Here is a 15,661-nt window from a genome sequence, read left to right on the forward strand (position 1 = left end):
TTCAAAATCAGCAGGACACCAAAGTGCTTAACTTGGGCTGGATCGTACTATAACAGTCCCCAACCCCCTAAAGACCATCACTTCTTCATTATATTTTATATATAAAAGCACTGTGCTGGTACAGAGTACATTTTAAGATATGTAAAAAGCTGAGCCAAAGTTCTTTTCATAATTGGATCACTGAAGTGTTTGCTGAAGTCAGTAGAATTATTAGGCAATCAAATGTTTACTTTCCTTGCCCAGCATCCTTTGTTAATGGCATAATGTAGTTTTTAATATAAATGGGATTAGAGCACAGTGTAGTCCAATCAGCAAGTCATTTTTGCTGCATACTTGTACTTAAGCCAATTTACTGCTATTTTACTTTTATTTCTTGCTGTTCCAGTAAAGTTACTGTTACCAGATTTAGCCTCATGTGTTTCCAGTTTTACTGGGCTATGTGAGTCAGACTACATGTTAGTACTGTCAACCAAAGGACAAGGAAATTCCCAGTTTAGTATGCATGCCCCTGTTCTAATTCTTTCAATTCAGCATGCTGCTTAGGTGTTTAGCATTAAGTTAAGCATAAATAGTTTGCTGAAAATAAGCCTTATATATCATTTAATATCATTATGATTTCTCTTTTGAGAATCTTGACAGTCCCATCCTATGCTTCTTTAATCAGACCTAAATAAGTTTTACTAAGTTGAAAGGGGCTTAGTGCTCAACAAAGGCATGCGGTTTAGTGTTTCTGAAGGGTGAAATGTTTCCTGATCATTCCTGCCCCAATATCCATCCTTTTTTCTTGCCTGTTCACTGGCATTTGCTGCCCCTCTCACCAGCTGCTCCATATATTTCCCAGTTAACTGCCTGCCTCTTGTTGTTCCTGGCACTTTTGAGGATCATGTTGTGAATGTAATTCCATGGCTCTATATAGCCAATTAGATTTCGTGGTATGACATCATAACAGCCAAATCAGAAATTTACACAGGAAAAAATCCCATTTGGAACTTTCTTCCAAGTAACTGTGCTAGGATAAGATTGTAAATGGCAAAATACAGCATTATCTTTTACACAAGTTACCTTTTTGAATCCTTGAAATATTATTTGCTGATTAAAATAATTCATTCAATATTTATTTATTTATTTTATTTATTTCGTTTCATTTTTAGACCGCCCATAGCTAATAGCTCTCTGGGCGGTTTACAAACAGGATTAAAATACAATAGTATAATAAAATCAATAACACATAACAGCAAATTAACTAACAACGTTAAACATGAAAACATTAAACATTAAACATTAAAATGCCTGGGAGTATAGCCAGGTCTTAACCTGGCGCCTAAAAGAAAGTACCATAGGCGCCAGGCGTATCTCCTCAGGTAAGCTGTTCCAGAGTTCGGGGGCCACCACATATATTCATTCTTCCTTTTTAATTGTCACAATTTGTTTTACTGTTTCTCCAGAATCTACTTACCAGTTGTGGTTTGAAGATGTCTGTATCAGAAGAAGAGGACAACACTCATAAATTATTTGCATTACATAGAAATAGGTCATCGGTCAGCCCGCTTCAGGTAAAATTCAAAAAACAATTTGCAGTATATGACTCCTTACACAATAATATAAAATACTTTCAGATGCAAGGAAGTATCTGTTGCAGTTTACAGAGTCCATTGATTATGAAACTTGAAAGCTTTACTTTATTATTCAAGAAATAAAATGTTGGAGGTGTGCTCGACTAAGTACTGAAGCAAACGAACATCACTGTTGAATGCAGTGTTATTTGCTGACTAGAAATTCAACAGACAAGAATCTGTAAGGAACACAGAATAGCTGACCTGACATTTTGTACAGTAGTTCAAACATGGCATTCTTTTGTTCTGCATCCTGAAAGAAAGATATTTGGTGTATTGTCAAAATGTAAACAGCATGGAAGGCAAAGAGGCTATTTCTCCCCTCCTGTTGCGACTGCTGGCCATATTTTTATACTTGTGAAGCATACTGTTCTAGTTCTACATATCAGTTTCCTTGGACAGTTCATTTGGCATGATTGGCTTTATTATAAGTATGAACTTCAGCTAAATTCCACAAGATAGCTCAATGGAAAGTCAAGAGTGGAAAAGTAGCCAAGCCCTAGAGAAGGATCTTATATCAGTGGCAGAAGATGTGCTCTGTGCAGAAGAACCAGGCTCAGTCCCTGGTATCTCCAGTTAAAAAGATAGGGCTGGAAAAGTCATTTCTGAAACCCTAGAGAGCCAATGCAGCGTAGACACTATTAGCTAGAAAGACCAATGGTTTTACTTGGTGTAAGGGTACTTCCTATGTTTAATAAAAAAGAAAGGTTAGTTACTAATGCAAAAGGTTTTTGGTAATAAGAACATAAGAAGAACTTTCCTGGATCATATCAAAGGTTCATCTAGTCTGGCATTCTATTTCCCACAGTGGCCAACCGGCAGTCTATGGGAAGCCCACAAACAGGACATAAGCGCAATAGCCCTTTCCAGTTCTTCTTCCCCGTAGAAAATGTTCCCCATTTAAGGCATGCTGCCTCTGATCCTGGAGGTACACTTTAAGGAGATGAGTTTCATGTAGTACTTGTGATTATGCTATTCTCTGTCTGAAATTATGAAATACTGTTTCATACACCAGGAAATATTTTTAATGTGTGACTTGGTAGACATAAAGCATGGTCCCTTGCCACTTCCTTACATAGCTGTAGAGATAAATTGGACAACAATTGCTCATATGCTAATAATTCTCCCTCTGGCCTAGTGTGTAAGATTTTTTTACATCACATCTACTTCTATAGAGCTGAGCTAACAAATAGGTAGAGCATTTTATTACTTCTACTTAAGCAAAGAGGACCAATTATTCCTTGAGTAAATGAAATAGAATTGGCTTATTACCTTAGCTTGAATTTTGCATTAGAGTTTTATTTGTTAACCTAGAGCTAATAAATGGTCGGTGAAAGAGCTTGCTCCCATTCCAGACCACCAGGAATATGTATCCTCAGTAGAAGATTATGCATGGCTATACTAACAGAACGCTCCTTCCTTTCTGCTTCTGAATGAGGCAATCAGAGAGGCCAGTCAGGCCATCTTGTTCCTAGACAGGAGCAGAGGAAGGGGGTGGGAGGACTTGATTCTGCATGTTGCTCTTCCCCTCCATAACCTAAAAGGTAGCAAGCAGTGTTACCTGTCAGGAGGAAGTTTGATTTTCTTCTGCCTCCCACCTTCTCCAGGCACATGACTTTTGTGATTATGCTGCATATCCATGCATAGATACTTATTTCTGGATTGTGATTGCTGTTTTTCATTATTATATCCGTTACACTGTTCCCACTTTAGCCCTTGGCATGGCATTTCCACTTTCTCCTTGCATAAGTTGATCCTTCTACTTCCTCTAGTAGGCAAGGGCATTACCCAGGCCCGCCCTTAGCATGTGCGGGGCCCGGGGCAAAAGCATAGTTTGGGGCCCCCCACATTCTTTCAATGTAACAGAGACAGCTATGAATAGCTTACAAAACAGTATCATTTCAAGACCATTCCTGGGAAGGAAAAAGCTGTCTGTGGTGCAAATTCAGAAGCCTGACCTACAAATTCCCAAGGAGCGTGAAATGGTGGAAGACATTCGCCCCAGTTAGCCCTGGCTTGGGGGGGGGAGGCGACAACAACATATGCTATCTATCCCTTGAAGGAATGAAGCTGCCCGGTGTTTTTTTATTTGCTTAAGAACTAGCCACTTTATTCTGCTACATAATGTCTGGGAGGAAAGAAGAAGTGAGAGTCCAAAGCCCACACCTGGGAGAAGATATTTCAAGAAAAAAATAGGCCTTCATGTAACCAACTCTGATTGGTTACACTGGTGTCATGACCCTTGATTGGCTTGACCATGTAGCCGACTAGAAAAACCTTTTCTTAAGATAGACTGTGCCCAAGTTCAATCTGTTGAGATGGGCAGTGAACAGATGGGGAGGTGTGAAATGGCAAGGATTCAAGGGGCATCCCCCCCCCAAAAAAATCCCTTTACTAGACTGAAAAATTTCACACTCCAAATTTGTCTAGACCTATTCTTCACAAAATATAGTGATCACAACAGAGACACTCATGGATGTTAGACAACTAAGGTATATTCAAGATAGAACCAATGAGCCACATGTAGTCATGCTGATTATTTTCAATGAATAGAGCTAACAATAGATAAAGCCCACCATGACATCACCCAGATATGAGGAAGAACCACAGAAATAGCTACCAGGTCACTCCAGGTGTAAATTGGCCTAAATTTACATTGATGTTGGCTGGATGCTATGATTGTCTACACACCATCAGTCAGTGCACTCTGATGATCCACTATGCTATTCCAAGTGTGTGTGTGTGTGTGTTTTAAATAAACTTTGAGGCCTTTTTAAGCTGGAGAAAGCCTCTTTTAGTTTTGCAGAGTGTATCCTCAATGTGTATTGTTTGTGTATTGTCTTAGAAAGTGTGAATCAGGTAGGTTTGCCTTTAAATGCAAACAGAATCAAATTCCTCCCACATCCCTACTGGCGACCCCATGGTAAGCATCATCCCAACCCCTCCTTGACTCTTCATCAAATTTCTTCCTTTTGCAAATGAGACAGAAAAAAACCCGGCCTCATATTGAGAAAGCAAAGTCATTTATAAAAGTAGGGGTCAGGATTCAGCTCCGTGCTATTCCAGGCCATGCCCTGTGACCTTAGTAACATATTGTGGCCCACCTATGAGACAGAAGTAAGATGAGGGATTGTGTCAAAGTAAAGAACACACATACAGTACATACCCCAAAGGAAAACAAACAAAGGATAAATTAAATGCATTCCTTAATAGACTAATAAAAAAGATTTAAAGAGGAGTTCATTTATTTATTAGGAGTTATATAAAAATCTAGTAAAGCAACTGCATAATATGTACTGTCCATTTTTAAAAAAAGAATATAGCTTTTAAAACCACTCTGTGAATTGGACAGGGAAGTGATAAACCCACATCTGGAGACCAATTGGAGATTTACCATTTTCTTTGGAAGCAATTACATACTTACTAAACCATTTTGCAATTTTATGACTTTGGGATTTGCAGATATGAATGTCTTCCTTCTGTGGAGAAGGACATCTAATAAGAGTTCAGCTTTTTTTTTTTTTTTTAAATCCAGCTCTCTTATTTTTCACTTTGATTTAAAACAACAATTGTGGGGTTTTTTTGTACATTATCTACAGGCAGAGCTTGGAAAAGTTACTTTTTTTGAACTACAACTCCCATCAGCCCCAGCCAGCGCATGCTGGCTGGGGCTGATGGGAGTTGTAGTTCAAAAAAGTAACTTTTCTAAGCTCTGTTACAGGTTGGGTGTCTGTTGGGGGCTGTTTTAGATATAGGCTTTTGCTTGCCTTTTCTGTTGCTGATTCTTGGGCCTGGCTGTCACCCCACCATCCAATGCTGGGCTCGCTTGGTGCCCGCCACCAGGACCCTCCTCGCCCAGCTGGGCTCCATTTGCCGATGAACTACACCCCCTCAGCTTGCCCGCTGGAGGGAGGGAGCCGTCTTGAAACCTGCAGCGAGCCGCCTATTCATTTGCAGCCCGCCGCGGTGTGCACGCTCCTTCCCAGGTCGCCGCTCCCGCCACGTTACAGCAGCTGCAGCATAGCGCCCCCGGACTTCCAGCAAGCGCCCGAGCGCTGGCGCCGCCCAGCCAAGACTGACCGTGGTGGCAGGAGCGGGACAGGCGGCAGCAAGCACATCCCCGTCGAGCGGCTGCTGCCTCCTCCTCTGGCGGCAGCACCCCTTTATTTTTTGCACCCTGGCGGCCTGCTTCCCCGCCCCCCTTGGTACGCCACTGTGCAGATCGCCAAGCGTGCCCCCCCCCAAAGTGCGGGGCCTGGGGCAACTGCCCCGTGTCCCGGTGCCTAGGGGTGGTACTGGCATTTCCCATGTAACAGCAAACGTTTTGAGGGATTCTGGCCGTATGTTTGTGTGGTCTGTTCCAACATCCATATGTTTCCTTTGTTACAGCAAACTGATCATATTTTGGAGTGGGTTGGGCTGTTGGGATTCTGTCCTGTCTAAAGCTTCCATGCAGATACAGTACAAGAAGGCACAGAGGCCAGCTTTTCCCACCTAAACACTACTGTAAAACAAATCCTGAGTAAATAAATGGTTTGTAACTTGTGCCATCTTAACAATTATTGAAGAGAAAAGAGATCTGTTGGTCTCACTATGGATGCAATCCTGAACTTTTAATAGTTTTACTGTTAATTTCAGGAGGCCTGGTTGGCAGCCATTTTGTTTCCAATGGCCTGTTTCGTTGTAAAATAATCAGGTCAGTGTTCTACTTAATTGCATCTGTTCAAGTACAGAGTGACTGAAAACAATGCCGTAATCATGGTAAGGTATTTATCTTGGCCTGAGGTAAAATCCGACTCTAATTAAAATGTGATTCCTATATTTCAGACCAGGTGGAGGCCACCAGTTTTGAATGTGGAATTCCCAAAAACTGGTATAAATTGTATAATATGTGTATTCTACATGTGGGATGCAGAAACCTACAGTTTAACACATGTATTGCATATTCACACTTGTTTCACTCATGAGTGTTTCCTGCTTACACAGAAGCAAAATGTGTGAATCAGTCTTTACAGTGAGTGGGTGGAGGAAAGCACCTTTGCACAGCCTTGTCTTATTGCTCTGTTTCCCCTAGAGGGTTCACTTTTATTTAAAGTGCTTTAACTGGATATCCCAGTTAAAGCTTTGACAATTTGTTTACTGTTCAGTCTTGCCTGGGGCAACAGAAGGCACGTTACAGGATAAGTGAGATAATTGCATTGCTAGAAGAAGGATGTGCTGGTAGGATTACTGATGTAGCAAAATGAACCAAGAGTGACATAGCTGAAAATACACCATGACTTGATAATTATATATTAACTTAATATAAACATATAGAAGATGACTTTCTTTCTATTTTCATTTTTAAAATGGGTAGTAGAAGTCTGGTGTGAAAGAACAAAACTATTGCTTTAGCAGTATTTGCAGTAGATTAATAGCAGACATCACAGTCTCATATAATTCAGCGTCTTTATCCAAAACATGTAGGCAGCCAGTGATTTTTGCTGGCTTTTGACTAAGTGCTCTTAGCAATGCACTCAGAACCCCATGACTCAGTCTAGCAAAAAAGTAGCCAGAGCTAAATCCCCTTGAAACCAATGGAACAGGAGTCACAGCTAGCTTGCTAGGTTGAACATTGGTCTTTTGTGCAACACTTTTTCATGAATGGTAGTGAGTTTTGTCTGTGGACCAGTGGCAGCTTTTGAGGGATATGGCATGTCGGAAGAGGCCATTGCTGATGAGTAGCAACCTAGGTGAAGTAGGGTCCTTTGCTCTTACTGATGAGCATTATGAGGGGGGAAGGCAGAGGGGCATCTGGATTAGCACTGTGCAAGCATGCCTCTGTTGACTGGCCAAGCCTGCCTGTGAAACAAATCCCATAAAAGTCCTTGCTAGGGGCTGTGATACGTCGGAAGTGAAGCAACTTAAGAAGGAGACCCTTTGAGGCACCGATGAAAGTGATTATTTGCTCAGGGAGAGAGGTGGGAAGGAGCTTTCTTTGTCATTACACAGGGTCTCCTCCTTAGGTCACTGCGTAGCAGTAGCAGCTTCCAAATGCCATCTTCCCTTGCAAGTAGGCCAGGCTCTGGTCACTGCTTCAAAGGGAGAGAGGATTGTATTAGTATTTCCTACATCTTCTGTTTCAGTCTTTAGTAAAGTTTGATTCTGAACTTGATGTTCTGTCCTTTCTTCCAATATGTATGTTGGGCTTTGTTTTCTGTGTAGGAGCCAAAGTTTCCTTAGCATCAACAACACGGATGTCAATCTGATGGCATGACACGAGTAGTCTTCTGGGCTTTTTTTATGTGGCTTTTCTCTTTTATACCATGACATCTTGGGAGATGTGTTTATTTCTAAAATTGCTCTTCAGTGACCAATCGGCATTCTGTAGGTCAGTTTATAAAACAAATAATTCAGTAAAACAACAGCACAGGATGAAAACTTAACTTATTCATCGTGGTCTAGAAATGCATGTGCCTGTCTTTGTGTGTATGTACCAAGTATGGAAGTGGGGCCTTTCGAATTCCGAGGACATTTGTGTATGTCTGTGAAAACAGCTTCTAAAACTGGCAGAGCACAGGTAGCTTCTAACTTTAGGCAATGCAATTCTCTCCTCTCCCCCCAATATTCTTGTATTACCAGACACAGATATGCTGTTTGGGTCTATTTGTTTTGGATTTGATGCATATAACCCTATTCAAATAATGGCTGATGCACAGACATTTGAGGGTGTAGAGGAAGGAGAGGTGCTCTCGAGCAGGGTAGGAAGGATTGATCACAGTCCACCATACTTAGGGACTGTGTAAAGAAGAACATCATCCAAACTAGACCAAAGTAGTTTTGGACGTGTTCTCATAGACAATCTTTGTTTACACACATAGAGAATCCCAGAGTATTGTAGTGAGCAATGGGGTGTGACTATCTTTGGCTACTGTCAGGTCACTGTATGCTTTTAATGAATTCTGATCCCTACCCACTTCTGCATATTTTAGATAATGGAACATGCCGCTGTTTATATGGTCTATGGTCCCTTATCATGAGAAGAAGCAGTAGCCAGACAAGAGCATCTGTCTATCACTTTCTGTTTTATATCAGCATATTTTGTTTATTTATGTGAACAATTTCTACCTCCCCTTTTTACAAAAATAATGGACCCAATGCATGCTGCAGGGTACATACATGACATTAAAACTTTTGCAAAACAGTCAAACTAAAACTGTTCAAAATATTTAAGATAATATATGTCTGGGCCACTTACATTCTCATTAGTCCCTGTGATCTGCAAAACAAATAAGAGACTGAAAAGAGTTAAAGGGTTGTCCTTAACCCATAGTGTAAGGCAGATTTTGTCAGGCACATCCACAGAGCTTAAGCAACTTCAGACAAATGTAACTGCTTTATCTTATTTTATTTTATTTAAGGGGCTTCTAAGCCACCTTTCAAAACATATCATCTGCATTTGTGACTAGTTTTAGGGCAAATGTCATAGCTCAGTGGTTGAAGATATGCCAGGTTCAATCCCCACCATTTCCAGGTAGGGCTGGAAAGCGCCCTGCCTGAACCCTACAGAGTTGCTGATAGTCAGCATAGACCAGGGGTGGGGAACCTCAGGCCCAGCGGCCAAATGGATCCCTCCAGTCCTCCTAATGTGGTCTTTCCCCCAGGTGACACTTTCTCCCCCCCCCCCATATATGCCCCTTAGTGGCCCAGCTGTTCACTGAGCAGGCTTCTTGCTTGCTTCATTGGAGAGGTTGGGGGGTAGAAACCTCTGACTTTTGTGTGTGGCTGGAATGTGGCGTATTGTACAAAGGCTAGAGTCGCATCTGTTGCTTTATCCACTTTTTGCATCTAGCCCCACTCACCATGGGCATATGCCCTCCCCCGAAGGTTGCCTATGAAAGGGAATATGGCCCTCAGGCTGAAAAAGGTTTTCCCCACCCTGGGAGTTGACAGTACTGAGGTGGATGGACCAGTGTCTGACTTGGTATACGTTTGTTTCTGTTGCTAGTTGATTCCATCATTTTAAGATGTTAAATGATGATTGGGGGGACACTCCCCCATCTCCCATGCTCCTCCCACCACTCAGACTAGTTAATATGCTGGCTACTTACAGTACAATCCTAAACGTGTCTCCTCAGAAGTCCCTTAATGAGTTATCAAGGCTCTCTTTATTAAAATAGAGGAGCATGCTGTCTTTCCCTGGAGGCCATTTTAGCTGGCTAAGCTAGAGATTCTGCAAACACTTTCCTTTTTCTTGTCCTGGGTTTCTGGCCATGAGAGATCTGCCACACAGCACAAGTCAGTCCAGCGCCTAGCAGTCAGTAAAAGCCATTCTTGCCTTAATACTTCTTTTGCAAAAGTACTGCCATCATCCCAGCAGTCTCCCTGAGCAGGCTGGAGCTGTTGGACTTACAGTGAAGACTGAAATTGCACCAAGCTCCTCAAAGAGGGTGAAGCTGTTTATTGAAGTCATACCAGAGGAAACAGTAACACTGTGGTAGCATGTCCGTGAAGGGGTGCCCTACATTTCTAATTCGCAGATACTCACATTCCAATCATGTTTGGTATTCAAGCACTTTGACTATGCAGCCAAAATGACCGCTGCCCCCAAAGCTTAGCATCTGAATCTCAGTAGCAGAAGCAGTGTGTTCAGGCTTAGACCTCTGGCAAATGTGCAGAACAACTTGGATCTAGAAGTGTGGAACACCCATCACAAATGTCTCTATATGATTCTTGATAGTAAAACTTGATAAATGGATGGTATTGTGAAGAGAGGAGCTGTTGGCCACATTCAGGGAATAAAATGTGAAATACAGTTCCATGCTGTAAAAAACATCCCTCTCACCATCCTGCGCTGTAGCGTTCAGGTCCTGCATGCAGGTTTCCCATAGGTGTCTGGTGGGCTGCTGTGAGCACAGGATGCCAACTAGCAGAGATCTTCCTTTTTTCCTTTTATACTCGCATAAGCTCGTCACAAAGACAAATGGTTGAGTACAAGTCCCCCCCTTCCCCCTCACAAAGATTTTGCCCTTTGCTCACTGTCTACTCCCTTGTAAATTTACACTCTGAGAACTATGATGTGAGATCGTTGTATTTAGAATTTTGAAAGAAATCGGACGTTGTGTGCTTTGTTCTGTTTATGTATAAAAACTACCTGTTCTGGCAGCAATATAGTACATAAAAATGGGTAACAGGACAACAAATCTGTATTGACAAATTCCAAGGCGTGCTGAAATTTTTGCCCTGCTTTTAGCGTGAGGCACCGAAAGATAGTTTGCATGTCTGGGGAACAAGCAAATGACTGGGATGCAGCCCTGGGTACACATATGTTTATCTCTGTGCAGCACAGTGCTGAGGAGAGCTTCTAACCTTCGTAAATACCACAAGAAGAAAATGGTCTTAAATTATGGTTAAGAAACGTGTTTCTGTCAACAGTCTGTTTTTTTCCCTACCTTTCACAATGGAACATTTACCTCTGGCTATGTACTAATGTACGAATGAAGTTATCTGAAAATACTGAGCTATTTGTTAACTGAGTCCAGAGAGCAGGATGTGTGAATCTTCGTTTCTGATTAGCCTAAGCAAGTTGGGCAAAGCAGTTTTACCTGCAGCCTGCAAGTCCAGCAACTATCTACATGAGGGCTGGGGAACTTGTGCTCCCCTCTGAAGTTGTAGGTCTCCATCTCTCATCAGCCCCAGCCAGCATGGCCAGCAGTCAAGAATTATGAGAGTTGAAGCCAGCAACATCTTAGAGGGTTGCAACTGATCTACATAGTGCAAGAACAGCTTGCCCAGTGGGGCGGAGCTGCAGCAATAGCCTCCTGGCAGCGGTGTCAACTGTCACTTACCAGGAAGTTATGAGGCGCAAACAAGTTCAGGGCTGTGTGCACACACCAATGGACCCAGTCTGGCATTCCTGCTGGGGCACCCACACAGTCTCGAGCTCACCTGCTCCTCCTGCTAAGTGGTAATGATGCTACTGTCAAGAGGCTATTGCTGTGGCTCTGCCCCACTGTGTGAGCTGCTGCTGACATAGGGGTTGTTGCCAGTTAAATCCCTTTTATAATGCTTAATGAGGCGTATTACTATTGAGTTGCTTGGGAATATTTTTAGCATTATTTATTCATTCATTCCCTCCTTTAGCATATTGATAACCCACTCTTTAGCCCAAGGTGACTACGGCTAGCAGTAGTTTTTTTAAAAAATGCCAGTATGTTAAAACAGCAGAGCAGCATAAAATGGCATGAAAAACAACTAGCATACTCATACTTGGATTAAAAGCACAAATCTAAACACATAGGGTTGTATTCAACATAGCACTAAGGAGATCGTTCCATCAGCGCAAGCATTTCTGCTTCCCCAGTGGAATGATCTCCCCTTTCCTGCACCAGTGTGGTGTTCTGGGGGTTCTCCCGACCTCCTGGAGCAGATTAGGGGGCTGCAAGGAGGGGGGCATTGCTGTGTGCTAGCAGAAATCATTGAGCTGGCTTCCTCTAGTGCAACAATTTAGCTGAATATGGCCCACAAGCTGTAAAGAGCCTGGACAAATAAATAGATCTTCAGCTGGTAGTGCAAAACAAAAAAAGAAGAGTCTACCCATAGGCAGAGGATTCCTAATACTGGAGCAACCACTGAAAAGGCCCTATTTTGGATCACCAATCACCTCATCTCTGAAGGTGGAGAAACCTGAAGAAGGCACAAAAGTAGAGGATCAAATTCAGCCATCGTAAAAACACAAAACGCAGCTTTATAGGTATATATTGTTGCCAATTGCTGAATTCAGATCTAATGCGGGCTATAAACAATATTTAGGTAAATTAGCTGGTGCACACAGCCCAAATGATCCCACTTTGCTTCTTCCTTCGTTGAGTGGGGAATGAGCCATAGAGGGTCAAAGCCAGCTGCCTCATGGTTTTCCCACTCAACTATGCAACGAATTTTTGGGCTGCATGCAGAAGCACACAACTTGTGTGCAAGCTAATTTGCCTAACTATGCTTAGTGTTACATCGAAACATGGCCAATATGTTTTGGGAAAACTCTTTAACATGGGAACGGTTTTTATGCTTTTTAGTAAAAACTGCCTGGGACAGCTTGTCTGCTTCTGCTCACCAAAAAGCCTTAACGCGCTGGGAACCATATCCATCTCTGCAGCTGTCTTTTGTTTAGCTTGGGGACCTGAAAAAGAGTCTCAGAAGGCCTTAATATCTAAGCAGGTTCATCTGGGAGAAGGCAGTTGTTACTTTACTGGTGTACACAAACATTGGGGTTTACCTGGCAAGGAATGTATGCTGCACCATCAGGGGTTTGTGTGAATGGTACATGGGTATTCAAGTGGCTGGAATTCCTCGCAATGAGCAATTGCTTATTCCTCATAACCAGTTAGGAAAGCTCTGATTTGCTGCCCTCAGGTTTACTCTGAATCTTAACAGAAGTCTTCAGCCCAGTGGAGGAGCAGGAGTGCTGATAGCACAGGAGGGACTGGATTGTGCCATAGCTTCTAAAATCGTGTTTCTAATATTTTCCTCTGCATTTATTTTCATTCTTAGCATTTGAGCAACACATGGGACTCGGCATTCTGTGGGAAGACAGAGGATCAGCTCACCTTCTCGGATCCTGCACGCAAACATATGAATGCATTCTCAACTCGAACTCTGGTCATGTAAAAGAGTCTTCCAATAAGCATTATGTTTTCTTTTCAAAACACTTCTAGATGATTAGGATTTAAAATTCCTCTACATGGGAGAAAAGCCTTTTTTGTTGTTGTGGTTGTGGTACAACATTTGGGAGCAGCACAAAGTGCATATAGTCACAAAAGCATGTATGTATATATATTATGTTGGGTTTTACCCAACTTAAAAGAAAGGAAGAAAATAATTCTGTTTATTGATTATGCTTACCTAAATTATTAGGTTTTGAATTTTATGCAATTAATTGTTAATAATGTGAATGCAGATTTTAAAAACAAAAAACAGTGATTTTTAAATGATTCAAAAACCTTTTTGGGAGATCAAAATGCACCAGTATTAATTCAATGAAGAGTTGCCACATGAGTTCCCATACCAGTGAAGATGCTTCTCGAGGTTGCGTTCTTTTCTTTTTTTTAAGAGCTGGCACTCAATCAGTAGCTTAAGTCTGAACAAATGTCTTGGTATGAAATACTGCAAGAAAAGCATTACTGCAAATGCTAATCTAAAGGTGTAGGCCGAGGACGCAGCTAGATTGCGAAAGCTCACACAGCTACACCATTTGAAGTACTGTTCTTATTAGAGCTGTAGACTGTTTACGTGTGTTTACGTGTGTGTTTTTTTAATTAGCTTGCTTTAAACAAATTATTATGGTATGAAACATAGTTTTATGAGAACAAATTATATTTTTTATTCAGTAATTTAATTTTGTAAACGCCAAATGGAAACTGGGTTTTGTTCTTTTTTTGGGGGGGGGGTGCTACAGATGTACAGCATGTGGATGGGCTACTAAAGGGCCATAGAGGTTTTTAAAAGAAAGAGAAACCTGGGGTGGCGGGGGGGAGGGTAGTTAACTTGACTATGCACTATCATTTCTGACTTCTGAAACATTATCGCTTTTTACCCTTCCCTTTTGTTTTTACAAGCAATACTTTAAAACACTGTTCTTGGGAGATTTTATGTGCCTATCTGTATGTATGCTCATGAGTTTGCCACAACACAGAATGCAAACTTCAAGCGTTTGGGAGATCACAATCTTACTTGTTCTTCTTTTGTCTCATGTTTAGTCTAGATAGTCCATAGCGTGGATTCCACACACACAATAATTTTTTGTGGTCTTTTGGACTGCCATATCAAACTTTCTCCAATACTAAAAGAAGATTGCTTCTTTTTCATATAATAGATTCTGACTTTGCTGCCTTAACAGAATTAGGTGCAGCCTTTTCTGCACTTAACTTTTTATAATACACTGTACTGCCTTGTAGATAAATAAAGTGTGTCATTTTGTAAAAACTTTTCATTTGTTTAAATGTGCCTGAATTTTATCATGTTGTTTTAACAAAAGTCATCTTGCCCCATCCATCTGTTCAGTGAGCAGGTCTTGCAAAATAACAATATGGCCCTCATCATCAAGCATTGGCAAAGAAATGGGAACCAATGGAACTTGTCCTATGGCTTGGCTGTCTAAGGAGCCCATCAAGTGGGGGATTCTCAAGAGTTAGTCTATGGGGGGGGGGAATCAGGATGTTTAAGGTTGATTTGTTTAAACAAAAAGGTCTTTCTGTGCCATTTTTTCCATTCAGTGTGAGTATGTCTGTGTGTAGAAAGGATGGGGCTCTTGCAGTGCAGAACAGCAAAATGTAGCTTGGTGCCTGAGTCCAGGATCAGTACTCTTGCATCTCTCCTGGTTCAACAGGGAGGAATGTCTGACCACATGCTAGCAATTAATTTTCCTAGATAAAATTAAAAATGCATATCCTGTGGAGTATGCTTATCATAGTTCAAAATACATATACACCTGGTTAGGTATGAAAGGCACATGGGTGTATTTTGCACCACATGTGAAATACATACAAGCCAAAGTCCAATCAGCACCTCACATGCATTTTAAAGAGTAACACAATGAAACATTAACCCAAGTACATTTCATACTTGGCACATGTGCATTTTGTGGTTGGGCATGTATACCTGAGGGGAAAACAGTCAAATGAGTATCATAAAATGCATTGCTTTCATCCAGACACTGGCTAACCTAGGTTGAAGGGGACTGGAAGGAGGCTTAGAAATGTGGTCTTCCGTACATTCTTCAGTGTTTGCCATCAGTCCAGATAATTTGAACTGCACTTTGAATCACAAAATTGCTTCTAAAAGGTTTTCTGATACCGTTCATCTTACAATTAAAATCAAGTGTGAGATGTGTCAAAGCTTCAGCACATTGGCCTGTCACAATCCTCTGAACAAGCAAAGGTATCCTGAACTTTGCAAGAAAATGTCACATGCTATGAGATGCCTGCTGCTACAATTGTTATTGTTCACTAATAGGCAAAAAAAACCTTGCAGGTTAAGAATACCTATAGCCAACAGCTATTTCTATGTAAAAAGCA

At 41.5% G+C, this 15,661-nt stretch overlaps 1 protein-coding gene across 5 annotated transcripts in view; it reads left to right on the forward strand.

Moving 5' to 3' along the window:
* MYB (MYB proto-oncogene, transcription factor) overlaps positions 1-14,023 on the forward strand; it is a 43,908-nt gene extending 29,885 nt beyond the window's left edge. For all 5 annotated transcript variants that reach the window (XM_061623916.1, XM_061623919.1, XM_061623915.1 and 2 more), the window contains 2 exons: positions 1,446-1,553; positions 13,140-14,023. In XM_061623916.1, coding sequence (XP_061479900.1) covers positions 1,446-1,553; positions 13,140-13,256 — 225 coding nt within the window. In that variant the 3' untranslated portion in view covers positions 13,257-14,023. The remainder of the gene's footprint in view (positions 1-1,445; positions 1,554-13,139) is intronic.
* The last annotated feature ends 1,638 nt before the right edge of the window (positions 14,024-15,661 follow it).

Source organism: Rhineura floridana, chromosome 4 (assembly GCF_030035675.1).
Source record: "Rhineura floridana isolate rRhiFlo1 chromosome 4, rRhiFlo1.hap2, whole genome shotgun sequence".
Lineage (NCBI taxonomy): Eukaryota > Metazoa > Chordata > Lepidosauria > Squamata > Rhineuridae > Rhineura > Rhineura floridana.